We start from the raw sequence: 20359 nt of genomic DNA on the forward strand, positions 1-20359 counted from the left end.
CATAGAAAGGCAGAGTGATAGAGTTCGGTTCTGGAGCAACAAGAGCGAAGAGTGAAAGCTGGAAGGCCATGAAGGGCTCCTCATTTTACAGATGGGGAAACCGAGGCGCAGCGATTTGTGCGGGGTCGGAGCGGTACTGAGGGTCTTGAGGCGGGCTGCTCAGACATCTGCTGCCCCTCCACGGCCGGCGCCCCCCGTTCGCGCCGCTCTGCCTGGCACCGAGCCGCGGGCTCCGAGCCCCAGTTCCCTCGTCAGGAAAAGGGGGGGTTTGAAGGAGGCGGCTTCCGAGGTCTCCTTCCTTCCGGCTCCCGATCCTCGGGATCGGACAGCTTTGCCCGTCGGCTCAGGGATGGAGAGGGCTGAGACAGGAAGGCCGCCCCGCCCGCGGGGACTACACTTCCCGGCGGGCCCCGCGGCCCCCGGGGCACGCTGGGTCGTGTAGTCGGCTGGGCTCCTCGGCTCGGCGCGCAAGCGCGGCAGGGAGCCCAGGAGACCCCGGAAGCGCGGCGGAGGGGGCCGCGGGGCTATGCGGGCTGCGCCGAGAGCACCTGTGCCCCATGCCCCGGTGCCCGCTCTACTCGCTCTGCCTCCTGTGCGCGCTGCTGCCCCTGCACCACCATGCGCCCGAGCCCGAGGGTCCCGCGCCCGACCCGGCCCGCTACAGGTGAGGAGCGCCGGGGCTGGGCGGGGGGCGGCGGGACGGGCCCCCTCCCCTCCCCTCCCCCTCCCGGTCCCACCTCCCCGGTGCCCCCCGCGCGGCGCGCCGCGCTTCCCCGCCTGACCCGCGCTGCGCCCCGGCCCCAGGCAGCGAGTCCAGGCCATGTTCTACCACGCCTACAACAACTACCTGGAGAACGCCTTCCCCTACGACGAGCTGCGGCCGCTCACCTGCGACGGGCAGGACACCTGGGGAAGGTGAGCCCGCGGGGCCGGCGGGGCGGGAGGCGCGCCGGGGGCCGGGGCCGGGGGCCGGAAGGGCTGCTCGGGGCGGGGACTCGGCCCGGCCGCTGCCCTGCCAGCCCCGCACTGAGTCACGCGGGGCCGGCCGGCTGCGAGGGGAGCCCCGGGGCTGCCCAGAGCCCTGTGGTGCGGGGGCAGCGGCTCCGCCAAGGCTCCCCGGCCCCGCCGCCAAACCGCGTAGTCTCCTCCGAGCCTCACTGTCCGCGTCTGCCCGTGCCGGAGTGGCGTAGAGTGAGGCTTGTGCGACCTGTGACTGACCCAAGGTCCAGAGGTGTGGGGCGACTAGTTGCTGAGATACTATCGACCGGACTCATGACTTCTTGCAAAAATCCTCAGCAGGCAGAACCAGATAAAAATGTAATTGCGGGGCGGCTAGGTGGCACAGTGGATAGAGCACCAGCCCTGGAATCAGGAGTACCAGAGTTCAAATCCAACCTCCAACACTTAATAATTACCTAGCTGTGTGGCTTTGGGCAAGCCACTTAACCCCATTTGCCTTCCAAAAACCTAAAAAAAAAAAGAATAAAGGAGTGAGGGGGATGTATAATAGTGTAGTATTATACTTTCATGAGTAGAGCTGAGAGTGGCTGGTACTAATAGGGGGTGGGGCAGAAGGAGGCACAATAGTAAGTGCTGTAAAGTGAGATTCTGGTCTAGTTGCCAGAATTGATCTGGTAGAGAGTGTGTGGTTTTGTGGGAGGGAAATACCCTGTCTTTCCTCATACTCTGTTTTCCATTGATTTCTCTCTCTCTCTCTCTCTCTCTCTCTCTCTCTCTCTCTCTCTCTCTCTTCGACTTGCTCTCATTATCTTTTCCACGATTTGCTCAAGATTGACTCGAAATACCTCTCTTCCTTTAGGGTTTGAATTACAACTGTAGAATTTCTTTTCAGAAAGCAGATATGAGAGGATAGGTTCTAAATCTGTACAGAGGGGTACTGAGCTGGAGTAACTGAGGCCCAGAGAGACTCCCTACTTCTTTGAAGGATCCTCAATAAATATTGAAATTCCTTTGTTTCTTAAATATATAGGGAACTGAGGCAAATTTATAAAATTAGGAGCCATTCTCCAATTGATAACTAGTCAAAGGTATGAATAAGCAGTTTTCAGAAGAAAAAATCAAGTAGACATTTGGGAAAAAATGCTCTAGATCACTAATAATTCGAGAAATGAAAAGTAAAACAACTGATGCCATCTCACACCTATTAATTAGATTGCCAAGTATTATAGGAAAAGAAACTGACAAATGCTAGAGGAGATGTGGAAAAATAGTTACACTAATGCACTGTTAGAGTTGTAAACTGGTCCAACTAGTCTGTAGAATTATTTGGAACTGTGCAGAACGGAATATTAAGCTGTTTATACTTTTTGACCTAACAGTACACCTATTAGGTTTATATCCCAAAGAGATTAAAGGAAAAGGACCAAATGCACAAAAACATTTGTGGTAGCTCTTTTGTGGTGACAAGAAGTGGAAATTGAGGGGATGGATGCCCATCATTTGGGGATTAGCTGATTAGCTTGTGGTATATGATTGGTACATGATGAAAAATACTGTCCCTCTCTAAAGGGAGAACTGATGGATCTTGCAAATGGAAACTTTTAAATTTTTATTATTTTACAACATTGCTAATATGGAAAATATGTTTTGATGACTTCACATGTATACTGGAAATGATATTGCTTGCTTTTTCTCAATGCATGGGGGAGAGAGTAGAGAAGAGAAAATTTAGAACTCAAAAAAATGAATGTTAAAAATAAGTAAACATTATAAAAAGAATCAATGGGGTTTTTTGGTCCTTTTGCAGTTTTTCTCTGACTCTGATAGATGCCCTAGACACCTTACTGGTAAGTGTCTTTTTTGTGTTATTTCCTTTCTTATTCTTTCTTCATTGAGTTTATTTCAGTTAAAAAAATGCACTCTGATGTTATTTTCCTCTGCTTAATCAGAATTGATAATGTCAAATCATTCAATTGAAGTTGTAGAGAATTAGTTCCATTTAATTGACTTTTCCTCAGAAGAGTGTTTGTGATCCTAGTAATTCTTTAGGACATTCACCTGCCATAGGAATTGTCTCAGAGCCTAGAGAGGGCCTGCTAGGCTCAGGTTGTTCTCAGAATCCAAGGCAGTGAGAAAAAAGCAAAGAAGAAAACTTGATTTTGATCCTTAGGGAACTTACAGTTTTGATGAAGAGACAAGACTATCTTCCCATCTCACCTCCCAATCAGGAAAGTTAAACTGTGAGAAAATAATAATATATGGTAGCACACCATAACAAAACAGTATAATACAACATGACATAACATACTCTGAGAGATTACAAGGCAGTCTCTACTCAATGCTCAGCAAATGGTATGCTGTTGGTGTTATGGTTTAAAAGTGTCAGAGATCCCTCTGGGTTGGAATAATCAAGATAGTTTTTTGTATGGAGGTGTGGCTCTTTAGTTGGGCCTTAAAGGATAAGTAGGATTTGTGTTGGTAAATTAGGGGGGCCCAGTTTCTTGGCAGGAGGATCAGCATGAGGCATTGTTGTAATGAAAACAGTAAGACTTGGTCTGGCTAAAATGGAGGATTTCACTTAGAAGATTATTGAGTGATCAGGCAGAAAGGTAGTGGGACCCATATTGTAGAGGGCCTTGAATGCCATGGCAAATGAATAACCACAATACAGTATTTTAAAGTGTCAGAATCAGGGTTTGGAGGAGATTTATTTGGTGGGTGAACAGAGAGACAGAAATTGTACTGACACTCTCCTGCTTGATTTTTGGTCTCTCAGCCTAATTGCTCATGCTGAAGGCTGGAGGAATGCTCTGAACAAAATTGTTGGGGACAGGAACTGAGAAAGATTTCTTTTTTCTGCCTCTCAGGTATTTTTCTTTTATAGCTCATCACTTGCCTTAGAGAGCTTTTCTCCTATTAATGAAGCAGTAGCAAACCTAGCATATTCCTAAAGAGGAAAAGAAGCAACCTGAAACTAAGATTCTGAGCTCGATCTGGGAAAGAAGTGCCAGGGCAGGGCTCTCATTCATTTTATTTCTTTGACTCCCTCTTCCTCCCTTTCCCCAATGGTTTCATCTCTTCTGGGATTTCCTGCCTTTGTTATTTCAGATTTTGGGGAACGTCACTGAATTCCAGAGGGTTGTTGATGTGCTTCAGGAAAGTGTGGATTTTGATATCGATGTCAATGCCTCTGTGTTTGAAACCAACATTCGAGGTTAGTGTTGCCCAGGACCTCAGGGACCCTGAGTCTTTGGAAAAAGGGCCTGGGTCTCTCACTAGGCAAGTAGAGGGGTAATGGAGGAGAGCTGACTTTGGAAAAACAAAAGATTATAAAGAGCCACCACTAGACCTAGTGTCTGAGAGGGCAACTCCTCATTGTGGAAAAGGGTTGGGAAAGGGAAGATACCTTCATTTTGACATCACAGGGTTAAAAAGATTATAGGCTTTCATCTTCAGATTTCTACTCTTACTACCCATGTGACTGTTGAGTAAGTTTTTTAAACTCTCTTAGATTCAGTTTCCTCATCTGTTAAAAAAAAAAAATTGAAAGGATTGGGCTTGATGGCCTCTTAAGGAGCCTTTCCAATTCTTATATGTATGATTTTTTGATCTCTTCTTTAAACATCCAGCTTCCCTGATTTTGCATGAATGGGCCATCAAGTTTCACTCACTGTTTCTTTTTTAGTTGTAGGAGGCCTCTTGTCAGCTCACCTGCTCTCTAAGAAAGCTGGAGTGGAGGTGGAGGCAGGATGGCCTTGTTCTGGACCTCTCCTGAGGATGGCCGAGGAGGCAGCTCGAAAGCTTCTTCCAGGTATTTCCATGGGTGATTTTGTGGGTCAGTTGTATCCAGTATTGCTCACCTGAGCCAGTGAGCCTCTCTGTAAATTAATTTCTCATTCTAAATATTTATTCTCTCCTCTTTCCCTGGGCTAATGCAGAAAATATGGAGTAGGAGAAATTCGAGTCTTGAGAGTTCTGAAGTCTTGATGTTATTTTCCTGGAATTGGTTTAGAGTTGAATAAGCTGATTCATTGTTGGCCAGAAAGGAGTAGTCCTTAAGGAGGGCCTACTAGTACAAGTCCCTTGCTTCGAGTCCCTCTACTCCCTCCCTTCCAGTCTGCTACCCTGCTGTATTGGAGGCGTGGAACAAGGGAGGAAAGCCATGGTTGTATTGATCTAAGACTAGCCTACCCTACCCTGGTTTCCATCCCTACTGGAATGTGGTCAGCAATACCACTCTGTTTGTGGACACTGAAGTTTTCTAACTCTTTGTAAACATGGACCACCCCCCATGGTCTCCTATACCTCTAACACACCCTCATCATGAAGGCATTTCTTTATTTTCTTGATATGCTACTTGCCTCTGAAAAGAGTAAATCTTGGGTCCAAAGCCTTGTAGCACTACTAACATCCACAGCTTCCTTTTCAGTGTGATATCCTGTGTGATTCACTGTGCTGAGAGCCTGCCTGGCTATTCCTTTGTTTTAGGACATGTGAAACTCTCCAGACATTTCCAGTATTACCTTTGGCCATAACACTCTCCCAAGCCTATTAGACAGTGAGATTCTCTAAGCTTGTTGCCTTCAGGGAATTCGAGGACTTTGAGGAAACGTAGGTTCCTCTGGTTGAAAGAGGAAGTCCCCATAAAAGCATCATGTTCATTAACTGCCGGCAGGCAGTCTGGTTCCTGCCCTTGGACTAACATGCCAAGTCTGACCCCTTTTGCTCTGGAACTGCATCAGTAGTTCAGGACTCTGGCCTCAGCTGCCATTGTTCTGAGTGGGAGGCCCCATCTGCCTTGGAATACTCTGAGGTATGGGATTTTCATCAAGCATGGCTCCTGTCCTTTTGCCCAGACCCCCAATCTCTGTGGTTCAGCTTTTCAGACTCCTACGGGGATGCCATATGGAACAGTGAATTTGATGCATGGGGTGAATCCTGGGGAAACTCCTGTGACCTGCACGGCTGGCATAGGGACCTTCATTGTAGAATTTGCCACCCTGAGCAGCCTGACTGGTGACCCAATCTTTGAGGAAGTAGCCAGAAGGGCTCTAAAGGGCTTATGGAAAAGCCGGTCAGATATTGGACTGGTGAGTAGGATACTTTTCTTGTTTGACTCAGATCTGACACATTAGGGATGGCTTCCATGACAAAGGGCTTAAAGCCAGAAGCTGAAGGCAGACCAAGGAAAACCTAGAGAGGTAATGGAAAATGGTATTAACTCATTTTCTGGACCTGTTTCTAGAAGTATTTAGGACATTTAACATCAGCCACCATACAATAAGAATGGCATGGGGGATGGGATTAGAGAGTAGAACAGGCCCTAGTATTTTTCCATCTTGAGTTTTTCACATTTCTAGGGTATTTGGCTGTACCTTTCTAGAAGTGTTTCAGATAGTGGTATACTAGATCCCATATCCCGATAACACACCCCATGGAGATGATGGGAAGAAAGTAATCCCATATGTTCACATTGTATATGACCATCTGGTTGGGGGTGTTATGTGAGGTGGTAGGCAAGGCTGGGCTGTGGGCCCTCAGTTCGGACCTGCCTCTTTCTCACAGGTAGGCAACCACATTGATGTGGTGACAGGCAAGTGGGTGGCTCAGGATGCTGGCATAGGTGCTGGTGTGGATTCCTACTTCGAATACCTGGTGAAGGGAGCTATCCTGCTTCAGGACCAAGAGCTGATGTCCATGTTTCTCGGTAAGAAAGATTCCTCTGCGTGTGGGTGGAGTGCCTGTGACATGCCAATAACTCTTTGTGACCCTCAGACCTAATGAAGGCTAGGGTCTATTTTTTTTTTTAAATGATGAAATTTCTCTAACAGTGATGCATTATCTCAATATAAAAGGCCTCTCTTGACCTTTACATTGAACATATGGCATTTCCCAGAGGCAGAAGCCAGAGCCTCAAAGCTGGTTATTGGTTGGTTCCTACTCAACCAGTTGTATTTGCTGGAAGGAGAAGATATGACTGTTGGTTCTCTGTTGAGTAGGGTTATTAGTTTTTCCTTCCCCATAGCTACCTCTGTACCAAGTTTGATTGGGAATTTGGGAACCTGACCTCTTCTGAGAATCCTCTACTCTCCTGGAGTCACTTGGTAACCCTAATTTGGACTGCAGCAGAGACTTTGTGGCATAAGTCTCTTCTTGGACTGAGAGTCAATCAGACTTCAAATTAGAGATTATGTAGCTTTCTTTTACTTTTATGCTTTAGTAATATGCGATTCTATTGATGTTGGTACTCCCTACTCCAGCAAAGACCACAACCTTGTTTAGTAGATGCTGTCTAATATGGGAGTTAGATGGCCTTCAAATAGATCTATGGCCAAAATGTGCCCACTTTGTGGCCAACCCAGGAAAGTACCTTCAAACTTGACTAGATTGTTTGGGTCTCAAAACATAAACCTAGAGACTGTGGCCTCTTACTTGAATGAATCCTTACTAGCTTGGTAGACCCTTCTTAAGCTCAGACTGGGCACAGTGGCCTCCCACCTACCAAGAGGATGAAAGAGGACTCTGATTCTTACACTGACTCTAAGTACTAAGCATAGTAAGATTTAGACTGTAAACAAGAGGAGCAAGAAATAAGGAAATTCACGGATGGCTTCTGTGACTTCTGGCTTTGTAGGATCTAAGCCCAAGAAATCTGAGTTCCCACACTCCTGCCTGCCGTGATGCTATAAAGAATGGATAGACTTTTGAATCCAGTGAAGAAACAGAAACCATGTGAACAATTTCTGCAGACTTCTCTAGCTCCAGGAGTAGATAGAAGGGAGTAGGGGAGATGATCACTGGGAATACTATTCTCTTTTTTTCAAAACCCTTCTCACAATAGCTCTGAGTCAGAAGAGACCTTAAAAATCATCTTTTCTAACTCACCCACCCCCCAGGGTAGGAAGTCCCCTGACATTTGTGGCATTGAGTGAGGAGCTTATACCATTTGTGGACAGCCTTCCTCTTAAGAGAGCTGCTTCCCCATCACTTTCCCTCTGGGCCAAGCAGAAAGAGTTTGATCTCTTTTTCCATATCACAAGAGTTAAGAGCTGCAGGGAGGAAAAAGGACCAGGGAAGACTGATTGCTGTTCAGATTAAGAGGCAAGTGAAGACATCCATTGGCCAAGCCTGGAGAGGCTTTACATTGGGGTCCATAATGGAAAAGAAGTAGAGAATGGGCTCTTTGACTCTTTGCCCCTGGTGTACATGACATCACCAAGAAAAGAGGGGTGGATAGGGTATGCCAACCTCTATGCTTTAAATAAAAGGACGTATTTGAATGAAGTATTTCTGAAACTTGACCATTTTACCCTTTTACTTAATGAATTTTGAAACTTTACAACTGCATCCTAACTTTGCCAGCTCTTTATTGGATTTTATTAGTACATGGATCCCTATTCAGTAATAAGGGCTGGCTTCCTATTCCCTGACATGACTAACCCCATCTCCACTGCAGAATATAATAAAGCCATTCGGAACTACACCCGTTTTGATGACTGGTACCTATGGGTGCAGATGTACAAAGGGACTGTTTCCATGCCAGTATTTCAGTCTCTGGAAGCCTATTGGCCAGGTTTGCAGGTAAGAATGCTTATCTTTCAATCCCTGGAAGCCCTGTTGGCTAGGCTTGAAGGTGGGAATGATCAGAGTTGTAGTTTTACTGTGAAAATAAAAATGTGAAGGTTTTTTAAATGTTTTTATTGATGTCCTTTTTTTAATATTACCTTAGTTTCTCCCCGTATCCTTTTCCCTCTTCCATCTATATAGCCATTCCCTAGAATAAAAAAGTATTTTTCTAAAGACAAAAAAAAGAAGAGGAAAAAAACAGCACAACTAATAAATACACTGGAAAAGGCTGGAAATATGTGCAGTGTTCCTCTTATTCCTCTTGCTTGTGAACCTTTTTTTTTTTTTTTTTTTTTAGTTTTTAGTTTTTAGTTTTTGCAAGGCAATGGGGTTAAGTGGCTTGCCCAAGGCCACACAGCTAGATAATTATTAAGTGTCTGAGGCCAGATTTGAACTCAGGTACTCCTGACTCCAGGGCCAGTGCTCTATCCACTGCACTACCTAGCCGTCCCCCAAACCTGCTTTTGCAGGGAGGGTAGGGAGTGTCTATTTCTTTTGAGCCATGTTTGATCTTTATAATTTTGCAACGTTCACTTTTGGTTTTCCTGTTATGTGGTTGTTTTTCATGTTTACATTTTTGTAGTCACATATTATTTTCTGGACTCTGTTTACTTCATTCTTCCTTAGTTCATGTAAGATTTTTCCATCCTTCTCTGAATTCATCACATCCAAAAGTTATTTTCAGTGTACAATTTAAATTCACTTTTAGAGTAGCTGGAGGTGAAGGAGAAGTTGGAGTCCTAGGTTTTGGGCATCATTTCCATTCGCACATTCTGTGCTCCTGCCAAACTGGCCTGTGTTCCATCCTCACAGCAAGATGGCATTCCTGTCCCTGTGCCTTTGAATAAAGGGACTCCCAAGCTGCCTTAGTTCCCCTCAAAGCTTGACTTGAACACCACCTACCTTAGGCCTTGCTCAGTCTCCAGCTGCTAGTGCCTTCTCCACCCCCATACCATCATTGTGTCTCTATTTTGGTGTGTGCATTCATAGATAGAGACACTTGGGTGTATGTTTGTGTAGATGCACGTACAGAGCGGCATGTACCCATTCATGTGTGTGCATATTGTAAGCATGCATGGATACACATGTATGTGCTTATATGCTTATGTGTATGTGTGCCTACCTGTGCGTGTGTGGTGGGTTTGTATGCACATGTGCAAGCCTACAGGTATATAAATGTGTGTGTGTGTGCGTACAAACACAAAAATCTTTGTGTCTGTTTACACATGTGTATATACACACAGACACACACATATATACCTATAACCCTGAATAAGTCTTTGTTGACTGATGGGTTGGCTCAGAGCTAGAAACATCCATAGAGAACATCTGGGGCAGCGCCTTTGTTTTCTCCACCTTAACCATACTTATTTGCTCCTTCATTTTCCTAGCTGATCCCTAAGGTGAGAAGACTGGGATTTTTTGTGATCTGGGAGTTCTTAGCTAGTCCCTCCACTAAAGATTTTCTACATAAAGCATATTCAGAATCTTCTTGGGTCAAGGAGGAAGTGTATTCACAACTGACTTCCTTGTGGTGTAGTATTTCTATCAAGTCTGCTAGGTTAGAGAGCATGAAAGGAAAAGGAGCTAAAATGACCCCTTAATTACACAGGGTCCGTCTTCTGGTGTCTGGTGGGTCCATCTGTTTTATCTGCTGCAACATTTCTAGTACCTAGCTTGTCCTAGGTGTTTAAATAAATGCTTTTTTTGATTGTACAGATTACTCATTGGGGAGGGAGTGGGGGAAGGAGGGAGGAAGAAAAGTGGAACTCAAAAACTTACAAAAAGATGAATGTTGAAAACTATCTTTGCATGTAACTAAAAATAAAATAGAACTCAAAAATAAATGCTGGTTGTGTGACTATGGGAGTATAGATGGTACTAATCATACGAGAGTTCACAAAACACTTTTTTTGCAAGGCAGTGGGATTAAGTGACTTGCCCAAGGTCATACAACTAGGTAATTATTATGTGTCTGACACCAGATTTGAACTCAGGTCCTCCTGACTCCAGGGCTGGTGCTCTATCCACTGGGTCACCCAGCTGTCCCTACAGATCACTTTCTTCTCAGTAGCTCTGTGCAGCAGGTAGGACAGGCATCATGCCCATTTCATAGATGAGCAAATGTGAGTTCCTGAGAGGTAGGATGATCTGATGGAGATCTCCCTATTATGGACCCAGATCTTTTGAATCTAGTCAAATTAAGTGGTGGTATTCTAAGGAAGTGGAGAGAGTACTGAACTGGGATTTGGGAAGACTAAGCAAGTCACTTCACTTTTCTTTGCATTAGTTCCTTACCTGTAAAGTAAGTGGATTAGACTGGATGATCTCTAAGATCCCTTACAGCTCTTTGTCTCAGATCTTATGAATCCTGAAGTAGTCTCTTGATAATTGTATGTCTTTCCTCAGAGTGAATTAACCTTACATTATAGGGTTGGGAGTACCAAATGAGGTAATTTCTGTAAAATGTTTCCTCAACCTTAAAACATTTATTTCTTTTATTAAATATTAGCTGTCATTAATATTATTCCTTTTGAATTATACCATCTGCCTCTGATTTCCTTAACCTAATTCTCTAGGGCTTGACTATGGTGGTGTCAGTGAGTTGGACAGATTATGTCAAATCATATGACTTTGCATGTAACTATAAAAATAAAATAAAATAGCACTCAAAAATAAATGCTGGTTTACTGACTAATGTATGGGAGTATAGATGGTACTAATCATACAAAAGTTCACAGATGCCTCTCTTTGCAGAGCCTCATTGGGGACATTGACAATGCCATGAAGACATTCCTCAATTACTACACAGTGTGGAAACAGTTTGGAGGGTTGCCAGAATTCTATAACATTCCCCAGGGCTACACAGTTGAGAAACGGGAAGGTTACCCACTTCGGCCAGGTGAGTGGAGCATCTGCCTGGCATCTGAACTGCACTCCTAGGCTTTTCCAGGACCAGATTAGCCTACCAGGCCCCTGAATGGGGTAGGGGAGGGAATGACTGTGGGAGATGCCATGGAGATCAGTGGAGATGGTGGGAAGTGTAGAGTCCCAGCTCCTCCTTCTCTTCAATCCCCTGGATTCTGGAAATGTACAATCAGTTTTCAGCTGATTGGAGATTCTCCAAAGAAAAGGGGGGGAGGGGGGTTCAGAGTTACAGGCAGCTTTGGGCTTATACTTTTTTTTTTTTGTAAGGCAATGGGGTAAAGTGGCTTGCCCAAGGCCACACAGAAAGGTAATTATTAAGTATCTGAGGCCAAATTTGAACTCAGGTACTCCTGACTCCAGGGCCAGAGCTCTGTCCACTGCACCACCTAGCTGCCCCGGCTTATATTTTTAGATGGGCATGGGAATCAGCCCATATATAGGTTAAAATTTTTCTGAGATGTAGTTAGCCTAAATTGACACTTTTTTGTCCTTTCAACTAAGGGCTTTCCCAATCTTTCTTCCATGAGGATATTTGCTTTTAAAAGATAATCAGGAGAGAGGGAGTTTACACAGCTTCACAGACAACCCTCACGTTAACTACTTGAAGGAGGGAGATAGCACAGAAAGCTGGATCACTGGCCTGGGAGCGAAGATTGCTGTATTCTAAATACAGCTCTGCCCCGACTCAGGGGATGCTTCTTCCCTGGCTCTTAATTTCCCTTACATATAAGGAGGATGTTTTATTTAGTCGTCTCTAAGGGCCCTTTTGTAATTCTACCACATGCATAGATTCTCACAACCCTTTTGAGTTCAGGCAAAGTGTTATGACCCTTTTCAAATAGAGAAAATTAAGTAGAGGGCCTGGGATTTAGTACATGTTCAGTATCACAGAACCACAGAATGTTAGAAACTGAAGGGAAATTCAGAGATCAATCATTGAGTCCAAACCTCTATTTTTAGAAATGAGAAAACTGGGACCCAGAAAGGTTGTAACTTGCCTACAGTTACCCAGTGACTTATTAGCAGAGCCAGAACCAAAAGCCAAGTCTTCTGGCTCCTAGACCATTGTCATTTCCACTACCATGTGACCAGCAGTGACCTCCCTGAACCCCAAGTTGGAACAATGGAGGGCCAAGGTTGGGGTAGGGAGAGGGTGAAAATGAGAGCTTCTGCTTCTCAGCCAGCTTTATTAGTTTCTAATGGAGGAAGAATGAGGTAGAGGGAGCTGTGAGGTTTCAGCTGAAGATCCTTCATGATTCCCTGGCCTAGTCCCTGTTCCCCAGGGGTCAGATTTATTCTCTGTGTGTGTGTGTGTGTGTGTGTGTGTGTGTGTGTGTGTGTGAATTTTCTCTCTTTTGCTTATCCTCTAGTGATCATTTTCAATACTGAGCCCACCCTTGGTTAGGGGGACAGAGCATGTAATGGAAAGATTTGGTTAATAACCTTACAACTGCCCAGACCTAACCTGACCCCAGCCCTTATCCCTTTATGAGAAGGACTCTGTTTTGGATTTCACAGAACTCATTGAGAGTGCAATGTATCTCTACCAAGCCACAAGGGACCCCACTCTCTTAGAACTTGGAAGAGATGCTGTGGAATCCATTGAGAAAATCAGCAAGGTGGACTGTGGATTTGCAACAGTAAGTGTTTCTGAAGGTTCAGAAGTCTGGGTCAGGGCTTCTCTAGCTACTGCTGCAGAGCCTTGTCACTCACTTCCTGAAATGTACCTGCTTTCTGGGAACTCTTAGTTCCTTTTCCTTGTGCTAGTGAAGGAACCTAGGGAAGTAGGATGTGAAGCTCTCCCATACCTGAAAGGACCTCTCTTCTCATTTCCACTTCCTGAAATCCTTTATTTTCTTCAAAACTTGACTCAAATGCAGACTTCTGTGCAAAGCTTTTGCTTATCCCTTGCAGATGCCAGTTCTTTCTCTTTCCTCTCCCCTAATTCTTGTTGTTGTTGTTGAATCATTTAAGTTGTGTCTGATTCCTCGTGACCCTTCTTGGAATTTTTTTGATAAGGATATAGGAATGGTTTGCCATTTCCTTCTGCCTCTTATTATAAAGATGAGGAAATTGAGGCAAACAGAGTTAAGTAACTTAACCAGCCCCATTACCTTGTACTTTGCTTATGCTTCTATGTATGTTCTGTCTCCCCCAGAAAAGCTTAAACTCCTTGGTAGTAGGCATTGTTTCATTTTGGTCTTTGTATATGCGCAACCCCAGCATAGTTCCTGATATGTAGTAGGTACTTCATAGACACTGAAGGCCACCAGACTTGGGGGACCTGGTGGGTTCTAGTGCCAACTCTGCTATTTACTGGCTGTTCAGTCATGTACAAATCATTCTACATCTTTTGCACCTCGGTTTCCTCATTTGGAAAGTTCCTCTCACTCCCTTTGCATGTTTGTTGTGAGGACCAAACATTGTATACATGGAGGGCTTTGTAATCTTTGAAATGCCAGAATAAATGGGAACTACTCCTCCCTTTCCCTAAAACCAAAGATTTTTTGCCCTGGATCATAAAACATTGTGGTAGTTTGGAAGGCAGCCCAGCCTTTTGTAATCCTCAGTCCTTGTGTTCATAACATGAGACTGTTGTTTGTCTTAGGCCTTGGCTTTGGAGGGTGGACTGAAGAGTGGCATAGATGGATTTGAAAAGGTTATGTCCTCTCCTCTATAGCATTTTGTTTCATTTCTTTGCTGTTTGGATTATAGAAAATCATGGAATATAGTATGCAGTCTGCCTTCCCTTAAGAAATCATGCAGCCTGACCTGTTTAAAAGGGGTGGATCAGTGGGTCCCTGGAGGTTCCTTCCAGCTGTAATAGCTGAGGATAAGAACAACTTGTTCCTACTATTCCTAGGCCCCCCAACCCAGGCAACACTTAGGATTTGAGTAGCATATGCTATCTTTTCACCTAATCATAAAGGCATAACAAACCAATATTTAACAGAACTTTTGAACCAGATGCAGATTTAGGGAATCATCAATCCAGTAGTTCTTAATCAGTCTGTGAACTTTGTTAATATTTTGATCATTCTTTCAATCTAATTGGTTTCCTACCTATTGTTTGATACATTTATAAACATCCTATGAAGGGATACTCAGGCTTCACCAAACTGTCAACGGGGTCTGCAATACAAAAAAAGGTTAAGAAACCCTGTTCTATTCTAGCCTTTGGCAGAAGAGGAAACTAAGGCCCAAAGAGCAAAAGTAAGTGACTTACCCAGGGACACAAAGCAAATTAATAGCAGTCTTCTGGCTGTCAGGCCAGGGCTCTTTCCATTGTACCACAGTAATCTACCTGGATCTGGCAGTTTTGTGAAAGGGTCTGTGAAAGGGGGCATAAGAGGAGAGCTTTTCCAGAGTATTTTTGATTCCAATCTGAGGACTCTTTCTAGGAACAATATCATGAGTCCTCTAACTCATATGGTGACTATGAAGGGAGATAACTTTTTGACTAAATGGGAATTTCTTCGCTCCCTAATGCCAACAGAGTCAACTTCAGACTCTAGCTACGATCTATATTTCTTGACTGTTCTTATACCATGTTTCATGCAATTTATCCCTTTTTCTTTTTCTTTTTCTGTTTTTCAACTAACAAGTATCCCTCCCACCCCATCCCCAATTTATAAGAAAAAAAGAAACACAAAAACCTTGTAACAAAATTCTTAGTCAACCAAGACAAATTCCCATGTTGACCTTGTCCAAAAATGTCAGTCTCATTCTTCATCTTGAATCTGTTACTTCTTTGTCAGGTGATAGATAGCATGCCTCATCATCACTTCTTTGGAATTAAGACTGGTCTTAATTGATCAGAGTTCTTAAGTCTTTCAAGATTGTTTGCCTTTATAATATTGTTATTGTATAAATTAGTCTCCTGGTTCTGCTCATTTGACTCTTCAGCAGTTTTCTCAAGTCTCAGATTTCTCTGAAAAGACCCCTTTTGTCATTTCTTATGGCACAATAATATTCCATTATATTCTTTTACCATAATTTGCTCTCCCATTACCTAGTTGAGGGGCACTCTATTAGTTTCCAGTTTTTTTTGCCACTTCAAAAATATTTTTGCATATATATGGATTATTTTCCCCTACTATTTTTTTCGGGTTATAGACCTAGGGTGGCATAGTTTCAAGTTGTTTTCCAAAATGAAAAACAGCCATGCAGTCTATTCCATAGCCTGGCTGATCATCTATCCCCTAAATATAATCTATAGCTTTTGATTATGTCTCATCCCTCCAACTTGAAATCTTATCTAAGAAGAGAAGACAGGGATGGAAAGAATTTGGAACTCAATTTTTTTTTTAAATTAAATTGATATTTTATTTTATTTTTCTAATTATGTGTTATAAAATTTTTTCAACATTCACCCACATGCATGTGCATATTTTTAAGTTAAATGATTTCCTTTTACCCTCCCCACCCCTCTTCTCTCAGGGGCATACAAATTAGTCATTTTCGATATGAGGAATTAGGATTAAGGAAAAAGAAAGAAATCTATGAGATAAGAAATACATAAGAGAAATTTTTAAAAAGTGAGTTAGTATTCATTCAGATTCTGTAAGGTTTTTCTTTGTTTTGCTTTGTTTCTCTTCCTCTGGGTGTCCCATAGCTTGTCTCCTAGAGTTGTCTGAGTTCTCTGAACTGCTGAGAGGAGCTGCATCCATCAAGGTTGATCAACTCACAATATTGTGTTAATGTGTACAATGTTCTTTTGAGAATTTGAAATTTTTAAAACAAATGTTAAATTTTATTTTTTCATGCAATTGGAAAAAAAATATTTTCAAAAAATGAAATTCCACCCAAACTTCAGATTTACATGCCCATCTCTCTTCATGAACACATTTCTTGATTTCTTTCCCATTCAATAATGACTTGCTCCTACCTTTTTTAAATCATAGTACTTTGTTTAGACCTCTCATGTGTAGATAGTAGTCATTGCTTTTTATTATGAGTATTGAGCATAGCCTTATCGAGACAATATGCCTTTATTTAGACTGTAAGCCCCATGAGAGCAGGGACCATGCCTTATTCATCTTTATAGTTTCCACAGTGTTTTGCACTATAGGAGCTTAATTTTGTTGAACATGTATTGTTTTTTAAGAAAGATTTTATTTATTTTGAGTTTTACAATATTCCCCCCATTCGTGCTTCCCCCCCTCCACAGAAAGCATTCTGTTAGTCTTTTACATTGTGAACATGTATTGTTGTTGAGACCCAGACTTTGCTCAGAGCTGAAATTCTAAAAGTCACAAGTTCTACTTGTCAAAGAGATGTTGAGATTCTCATGTGACTTCTGATTCTCATGTGACTTCTACTTGAACTACAGAATCTCTGAGATTCTATGTTTCTGGGTAATCTAGACCCCATCAAACCCACATGAAGGAAGAGATGGAACTGACAGTCTGGGGGACTGATTGTGGGATTGAACACCTGTGTCTGACCACAGCTTTGTTCTAAAGTTTCATCAAGAGTACAGATATTTTTGGAAAGCTATTTTCTGCCAATATTTGCATATATTAAACCTTCAGCACCACACTCAGCTATCTCAACTGTCTTACAAATGGTGGTTTGTTCACTCTTTGAGCCTACCCCAAGCCTGGACATTAACAGAAGGGTCGTGGGTGTTAGCTGTGAACACTGTGCCCTACAGCCACCATTTTTCTGACCATGTTCCTTGAATGCATGCTATACCTTCATATCCAGGAAAAAGACTCAGTTGTGGGGCCCTCCACAGATTGCATGGGTATTGATACGTCATCCTACTTCTGTTCTTTATTACTGAGATGACATTGTTTCTCTGATGGGGGTGGTTTCAATGGCCTCCGAGGCCCTTTCCAGCTCTAGTTAATCCCAATCCACCATGACTGAAGAATCCCTGCATTCCTTAGTTTCTTTGAAGAAACTAAGAGAAGGGATTTCAGATATCATGTCCAACTCCTTCACTTAGCAGATGAAGAAATTGGGACCTAAAAAGGAGACATGACCTGCTCCATCATTCAGTCCACAAACATTTGAGAACCTGCTTACTCCAGTAAGATCCTGTGCTGGGTGTTATGGAATATGAGAACTGATTTGGCAGACACTAGTCAAGCTTGCTGTTGAGGGCTTAATTTTTTTTCTTTTTCTTTTGTAAGGCAAATGGGGTTAAGTGACTTGCCCAAGGTCACACAGCTAGGTAATTATTAAGTGTGAGGCTAGATTTGAACTCAGGTGCTCCTGACTCCAGGGCCAGTGCTGTATCCACCAACCCACCTTGCTCAAACCCCTTGTTGAGGGCTTATTTACAAAGCCCTACCCTCAAGAGGTTCACAGTAGAGTGAGCATAGGAGACGGGAGAAAAAAACATGCATAGATAGTATGTTCTGATTTGTGGTGGAGTCGACAGATTGAATGGTATCCAGATGAGGGTGCTTTGGTCTGGCCTGGGAAGGATCACTGTAGAGCTCAGGCAGGAGGTGATGTTTGAGCTAGACTTGGGATAACGAAGGATTTTGTGCAGATGGAGATGTGATGATTAAAGGAATCTACTTCAGGTCTAGGGAGCCGTGAATTAATTAATTAAGAAACTAAGACTCCTGGTACTTAGGCCATTTTTTTCTCTCCCTCTCTGTCTCTGTCTCTTCTCTTTGTGCCCCTCTCTGATTATCTCTGTGCCCCCCTCCTCCCTCCCTCTCTCTCTCTCTCTTTCTCTCTCTCTCTCTCTCTCCCCCCTCCCTCCCTCCCTCCCTCCCTCCCTCCCTCTCTTTCTCTTTGACTCTCTCGAGGTCTTGTTCAGTTCAGTTTTGTTATATATGGTTTATTTTCTTCTATTTCTTTAGGAGTATTATTGGTCTTAGTGACTTTAGAGCCATAGTTGTAAACTTTTCCAGATTGGTTGCTCCGTGGCCAAAAGGATATTTATTGACTGTATAAATGTCAGATATAGTTGCTCAGACCTGAAAGCATTGCTTCGATACAGTTCTGAATTATCTACTTTACCCTGGCTGAACTAGAGCTAGTTCTCTCCCTAGGACATTTCCCACCACTGACACTCATGTTGTTCCATATCCAGCCTCAAAGTAGACTGAAAGGGGCTGAAAATTGGAAGACTTTTATCAGTTTATCACTGTCCCTAGGCAGTTAGGTCATGGGGATTTGGATTCACTGCTGTCCTTTGGAGGCAGTCCAAGAAAGAGCAGCAGAGGAGCAAGCCTCTTGAGTTCCTCAGCTTTTCCAAACAGCAAAAGAACAATTCTTAGTTGTTCCAAATCCTTTCTGAGTCATATTTATGAATAAAACTAGAAATCCACTGAGAGTTGTTAAAGGGAAAGCACTTTTCTAATCTCAAACAGTTAAAGTGAACCTGACTCATCTGTGCCAGTAAACTCCATTAGCTTATTCAAGTAACTTGAAAATCAAAATCTGTTTCAACAACAGATTTTTAAGATGGATCTATTATTCCACCTTTCACCTTTACTGACTTTCTCACCTTGGTCTAACAGTTGAGTGGAGTTCCTGCTTCTAGTGATACTCTTGACTTCTTTTTCTCTCCCTTCTTGTAGATTAAAGACCTGAGAGATCACAAATTGGATAACCGAATGGAATCTTTCTTCCTGGCTGAGACTGTCAAGTATCTCTATCTACTGTTTGACCCGAACAATTTTATTCACAACAATGGCTCCACCTTTGATGCAGTGATCACACCCTATGGAGAGTGTATACTGGGAGCTGGGGGTTATGTCTTCAACACTGAAGCTCACCCCATTGACCCTGCAGCCTTGCACTGCTGTAGAAAACAGAAGGAAGAACAGTGGGAAGTAGAAGACTTAATGAGGGAATTTTACTCCCTTAAACGAAACCGAAAATCCACTTTATGGAAAACTACTGCTGGCCCTGGCCATTGGGAAATCCCAAACAAAGGAAAAGATGTCTCTGCTTCAGAAAACCAAATTGAGATGAATGGTAAAAAGAGCTCCAAGCGTAGTGTTCCACTCCTCAGGTGTCCTAGCCAGCCCTTTACCTCCAAGTTGGCATTGCTTGGACAGGTTTTCCTAGACTCCCCATGACTACATGAAGATTAATTTTGAAGTTGAACTCTAATAAATGTGTTTGGTTTTGCCTCTGCTGTCTTTTCCCTCAAGAACCTAAGACCCAGGAACTTTATGATCATCTAGTACAGGAGAGTCACTGTGCAAATGGAAAAGGTCCAGAGAGATAGGGACTCAGTCTATTTAAGGGCTGGGATAGGGACTGCAACTACCTGTCACACTGAGACTCAGGAAAAAGGAAGTGACTTGCCCAAAGTTCATGCAGTAAGTTAGAGGTGGAACTAGAATCAGAATCCAGGTGTCCTGATTCCCAGTCCCTGCATGTTCTTGTCACACAACCCCCACTCAGATTACAGATTTGGATGTTGGAATCTTGGTAGAAATTGTATTGACAGAGAACTGATAAGTAATTCTCCAGGTGTGAATCTAAACTATTTTGGTATACATCAGATACGGGTACCATTTTCCATGGTTTTAGAATTTTTTTGTTTTTTAAGGTTAAGCTTTCAGAAGGCCCAGGCTACCAGAATAGCTCAATTTTTGGAGTTTAGGAATTAGGTCACAATTATGAGAAAGTATAAATGGTTGTGGGAGGTCGATAAAGTTAGGAATCTGAAAATTTTCATAACTTGGTTCTGTGGGAGAGAGATGGAAGAAGTATCTCAAGGGACAGGTGGCACAGTGGATCGAGCATGGCCCTGGAGTCAGGAATACCTGAGTTCAAATGTGGCCTCAGATACTTAATAATTACCTAGCTGTGTGACCTTGGGCAAGTCACTTAACTCCATTGCCTTGCAAAACACTAAAAAAAC

General features: G+C 43.2%; 1 protein-coding gene across 2 annotated transcripts; it reads left to right on the top strand.

Moving 5' to 3' along the window:
- The first annotated feature begins 485 nt into the window (after positions 1-485).
- Positions 486-19619, top strand: EDEM2 (ER degradation enhancing alpha-mannosidase like protein 2). Of its 2 annotated transcripts, XM_074212082.1 has the most exons (11): positions 488-664; positions 805-915; positions 2768-2807; positions 4069-4174; positions 4646-4771; positions 5839-6050; positions 6526-6667; positions 8417-8541; positions 11344-11488; positions 13033-13154; positions 19062-19619. In XM_074212082.1, exons 1-11 carry the CDS (start codon positions 558-560, stop codon positions 19563-19565), a joined length of 1740 nt encoding a protein of 579 aa, XP_074068183.1. In that variant the 5' UTR covers positions 488-557; the 3' UTR covers positions 19566-19619. The 2 variants fall into 2 exon arrangements, with proteins under 2 accessions (XP_074068184.1, XP_074068183.1); XM_074212083.1 differs by lacking the exon at positions 805-915 and having other exon boundaries at positions 486-664.
- Positions 19620-20359: the final 740 nt, after the last annotated feature.

The sequence above is a fragment of the Macrotis lagotis genome, chromosome 1 (assembly GCF_037893015.1).
Source record: "Macrotis lagotis isolate mMagLag1 chromosome 1, bilby.v1.9.chrom.fasta, whole genome shotgun sequence".
Classification (NCBI taxonomy): domain Eukaryota; kingdom Metazoa; phylum Chordata; class Mammalia; order Peramelemorphia; family Peramelidae; genus Macrotis; species Macrotis lagotis.

What these genes read in the sequence shown, in the direction of transcription:
- EDEM2 (XM_074212082.1), top strand. Translation starts at nt 558, where the DNA reads ATGCCCCGGTGCCCGCTCTACTCGCTCTGCCTCCTGTGCGCGCTGCTG. An exon ending in AGCTCGAAAGCTTCTTCCAG is followed by an intron (nt 4,772 to 5,838) that starts GTATTTCCATGG and finishes TCTGTGGTTCAG; the next exon opens with CTTTTCAGACTCCTACGGGG. An exon ending in CCTATTGGCCAGGTTTGCAG is followed by an intron (nt 8,542 to 11,343) that starts GTAAGAATGCTT and finishes CTCTCTTTGCAG; the next exon opens with AGCCTCATTGGGGACATTGA.